Raw genomic sequence first — 4,836 nt, forward strand, 5'->3', positions numbered from 1 at the left:
AACAGATGGCTGGGGAGATACCTCAGTGGTTTAAGCACCTGCCTGGCAAGGGCAAGGGCCTGAGTTCAATCCCTGGTACCACATGTGTGCCAGCCCTTGTAGCAAGACCCTGTATCAAATAAATAAAAATCATTTAAAAAACAATAGAGGGCCAGGGAAATGGCTCAGTAGAACAGGCGCTTCCCTGGCAAGTGCAAGGGCCTGAGTTCAATCCCCGGTTCTGCCAAAAAAAGAAAAAAAAGAAAAAAAAATAGAGATTAACTGATCTCATTCATTTATGTAGAATTCTCACGTAAGTTGTTCAGTGCCTGTTTAATTGAGCTTCTGTGAAGACAGTGTCCATCAGAAGAGAAATTAGCAAAGGAGAGTCACTTTCCTTACTTGGACAGAATACTCAACTTGGAGGAGGAGTGGTGTATTTGGACTAATACTAGAGGTTTCCGGCACTGGTGGGCTGGCTCCAACACAGAAAAGGCTTGTTTCCTGACCCTGTGTCAGCCAGGCAATGGGGACAAAAGGGAGGAGCCAGAGACAAGAATACACCCTCCTGGGTTACGCCCAGTGGCCTTCTTCCAGCCCTGCCCCACCTTTGAGCACATGTAGGCATGAGCTCACCAGTATTAACCCACTCACTGATGAGTACAGTGCCCCCATGACCAGTCACCTTCCAAAGGTCCCCGCATCTCAACATCAGTCTCCAGGCTGTTTAGATCTAAATCATAGCAGGTGATCTGCGTTATTACATTATTGGTCCATGTATTGGCTCCTCTCACCTTTGTGTGTCCTGTAGATGATGAGACTATGCGCAGCGTATGTCTTTCCTCCAGTCACTGGTGAGATCATTCAATGGAGGGGGAATATTAACAGACTGTCATATTCCTGGAGAGATGGTTCTCGAGCTTGTCCTTCATCTCTTTAATACTTGAAGAAGCGGTTTTTTAATCAAGTGAACTATTCATTATCCTAGTTTTAAGTTCTCTTTATATGATAGAACATTTTCTTTATCTTTAGAAAGGTATTGAATCCCTCTTCTCATCTGAGTCCTCATAAAAGAAAGATTGTTTCTTAAGTATTTATTCTTAATGGGTCTTCCAAATTTCTAGTATTTGTGGTTTTTAATTGATTTTCTTATAGATACTTGTTTTATTAGTGAATCAGCATCAAGTTTACTTTTTATATTTTAAAAAATTGGAACAGCACTGCACATCTTTTTCTTTCCTAATTTGTCATGCTTCCTCATCAAGAGTGGTTTGAGCTGTCATGGTGGTGCACACCTATAATCCTAGCTCTCAGGAGGCTGAGACAGGAGGATCAAAAGTTTGAGACCATCCTGAGCTTCGTAGCAGTTTCAAGGCTGGCTTGGAATATGTAGTGGGACTCTTTGTCTCAGACAAAACAAAACAAAGAGTAGTTTGAGATCACATGTGAAAAGATTGTTTAATTTCCTGAGATTTTTTTTTTGTAATTTTGTAAAATTTTTTGTCCTGGAGATGTGATGTCATAAAAGGTAGATAACTTTCTTAACTACTTCAATTCCTTGAAGGAGATCAATTTATCTTCTGTGTTATAGGACGTGAGGTCTTTCTTGTGTTGGCAGTGCTGTCTCTACATCCACTGTCCATGCCCAATTAAAAAGCTGTTGACTGCATGTGTCATGACAAACTTCAAAAATTCTCAGTTTATTATACATTTTAGTTTTAAAATCAGTATTCTTCATGGACTCCTTATAGTCAGGACCATTTAGCTAACAACTTGGAGGATAAGATATTTAGGATTGTGAATTGCTATTCTTTTCATTCCAACCTCTAAGTTTATATTAGTAATTCTCCAGGGGGTACCTTTGTTCTCTGGGAGGTCTTTGGGGCAGTATCTGGAGACATTTGTCCTTGTCCTCAGTGGGAGTGGGGCATAGCTGTTACTGACAGCAAGTAGCTAGAGCCAGAGGTGCTGCTAGGTTGCCTGCATTGCAGAGCAGAGTGATCTGGGCCTACAGTGTTGGAAGTGCTCAGGCACCTGACACACATTAACATTTTTGAATACTTAGAAGTTGGTGCTCAGTGGCATAAGAGCTTGCCTGGCAAGCACATGGGCCTAAGTTTGAGTCCTAAAAAAAACTAGTTAAGTATATTTAACTATATTATCTGACTTACATTTGAGTGACCCTTTGGGGTACATGGTATCATCAATTCATTGAGGAGCTGGATACAAACCTTAGACTTTTGTTACAGAAAAATTTTAATAAGTATTCACAATGCAAGGTTTTTTTGGGGGATGGCTTACATGTGGGTTTTACCTGTTTTGCAGGGAAAGATATTTATAGTATTGAAGTACATAACTTATTTTTAATATTACAGATCTAGAAATGGCCATTGCATACTGGAACTTAGTTCTTAATGGAAGATTTAAATTCTTAGACTTATGGAATAAATTTTTGTTGGTAAGTTCATGTTTTCTGCAGTTTCATGTATCTAAAATTACGATCCTCTTAAATTAACATGTTAAGGCATGACTAACTCATCTCAAGCATATAGTGAATGTAGAATGAGAAATTTGATTACCAAAATACCATTATACAATTTTTTTGTACTTGTGCTTTTAATACCATCTTTATTTTTTTTTCTAGCTCTTCAGTGATGTTTTCTGTTTTGTTTTGTTTTTTTAATAGGAACATCATAAACGATCAATACCAAAAGATACTTGGAATCTTCTTTTAGACTTCAGTACAATGATTGCAGATGACATGTCTAATTATGATGAAGAAGGTAATGACAATTTCTGCCTATTTTTTTCATCAGTATGTTTGTAGGTATGACTACATTGTTTTCATCACACATTCCTGAACTTTCTGTCCACATATGTTTTCCTTAGTATTGAACTTTCTCTTTTTATTTATGTAGTTTTTTTCTTTTTTTCTGGTGCCAGGTGTGAAACTCAGCTACATACTAGTTGTCTCATCAAGTCACATCTCCAGCCTGTTTATGCTTTTCTGATTGTTAGAAATGCTTTTTAACAATGTTACCTTTTCATTTCTTTAAGTTCTAACAGGTAAACTAGAAGCGTTGTTTAGTGGTAGAACACTTGCCTAGCACGTGTGACGCTTAGGGCATACTCTCCAGTGACACACAACTCTAGCCAGTGTTCATGTCACCCAGAAAATCATCAGTGATTTTTATCCATTTTTTAGGTTTTCTCTAAAAAATACCCTCTTTTTATTTTATTGATACTTTCTTTTTCTTTCTAGTTTTGTATGTAAACTTAATTGTAAACATGAGTCCACTTTGTGTCTAATTTGAAGTACTTGAGTTGCCTTGTGTAGTGCTGTTGGCATTTGGTAATTACTCATTCTTTGGATACTTTCATGTCATTTCTTAGTGATTCTTATAATCATTGCACCAACAGTGACTGTTGATCTGGAAGACGTTGTGTTCAGAGCTTCCATCCGCATGTTTTTTTGTGTTTTTTTTTTTTTTTGCGGAACTGGGGATTGAACTCAGGCCCTTGCACTTGCCAGGGCAGTGCTTATTCCACTGAGCCATCTCCCCAGCCCCTTTCATGCCATTTCTTGATGTACTTTTGAAGATGATGTGGCCAGCCACTACTAGCATGTGCACTTTTGTTTCTTAAGGCAGAAGCGGCTTACACTGATTTCTTCACATGTGATTGTTTTCCCCCAGAGAACTGGCAGAATTCTTTATGAAATTATTGAATGTGGAGATGTTTGAAAAATCTCCTCAAGTACCTGCCTGGCAAGCACGAGATCCTGAGCTCGATTCCCGGAGAAATTGAGGGGAGAACAGTCTCCTTTGGCTTTCCCTTCTTTTAAGTCCTGGAACCATTTAAGCTAACTGAGAATATTTCTCTTTTTTTCTGTTCTCATTGTCACATGTAGTCTTCACTGAAAAAGTGAGAAATGTATAATTTTACATATGACTGATAATTTTGCTTTCTGTTAAGTTTTACTCAAAATTAGGAAACTTCTTATCTGGAGATTGGCATGTAGATGTATAGAGACATGCATATATATATATAGTTTGTTTTGAGAAGGGGGTCTTGCTCTGTAATTCAGGTTGGCCTTGAAGTCACTGTGATCCTCCTTCCTCAGCTTCCTGCATGCTGGGATTACATACAATTTGAAATTTTTCAATAATGTATTAATGATGAAATATGACATTTAAGACTTGCTATTTCCTCCCTACAAGTGCCACAAAATGCCTGGAAACCTGCTGCCTCTCCCTGTGACCCTCATACCACGGCGACCATGCCATCATATCAAGACCATCCCTTTGGCTGCCACTTTTAATCAAATTATTTCATTATCTAATTTCACTGACCTTCAGAAAACCATGATACTATATTATTTATTGAAGAATAAGTACATATGGGAATAATAGAGATTATAAGAATATTTCTGATTAAAAACTCTGTAAAATGGGCTGGCCAAATAGCTCAGCAGATTCGCAGGGGCTGGGGGTTTGATCCCTGGTTGTGGTGGCGCATGCCGGTAATCCCAACTCTTGGGAGGCTGTAAACAGATGGATCACTATGAGTCCGATCTAGTAGTAAGACCCCGAATATCCTGGAGGCCCTTCCCTAAAATACACACACAAACACACACACACAAAACCCACACAAAAACAACTCTGTAAAAGCATTTGAAAGATATCAGTGGGATTAGGTAAGAATGATATACTTTAATTCTTTCTACGAATATGTTTAATAAACTTAAGGAATTCAGATATTAGCCTGATTTCTGTGTTTTATTCTTCCCTTTCTACTATATTTTTCTTTTTTCCAGGAGCATGGCCTGTTCTCATTGATGACTTTGTGGAATTTGCA

At 38.2% G+C, this 4,836-nt stretch overlaps 1 protein-coding gene across 1 annotated transcript in view; it reads left to right on the forward strand.

Annotated features, from left to right (window-relative positions):
* The window catches only part of LOC101567447 (DCN1-like protein 1), a 56,197-nt gene that overhangs the window by 37,093 nt on the left and 14,268 nt on the right, over nucleotides 1-4,836 (forward strand). Inside the window, exons 5-7 of the mRNA XM_023704766.1 lie at nucleotides 2,355-2,437; nucleotides 2,666-2,762; nucleotides 4,796-4,833. Of these exons, the coding sequence (XP_023560534.1) occupies nucleotides 2,355-2,437; nucleotides 2,666-2,762; nucleotides 4,796-4,833 (218 nt within the window). The remainder of the gene's footprint in view (nucleotides 1-2,354; nucleotides 2,438-2,665; nucleotides 2,763-4,795; nucleotides 4,834-4,836) is intronic.

Source organism: Octodon degus, unplaced genomic scaffold, assembly GCF_000260255.1.
Source record: "Octodon degus isolate 3935 unplaced genomic scaffold, OctDeg1.0 scaffold00203, whole genome shotgun sequence".
Taxonomy (NCBI): domain Eukaryota; kingdom Metazoa; phylum Chordata; class Mammalia; order Rodentia; family Octodontidae; genus Octodon; species Octodon degus.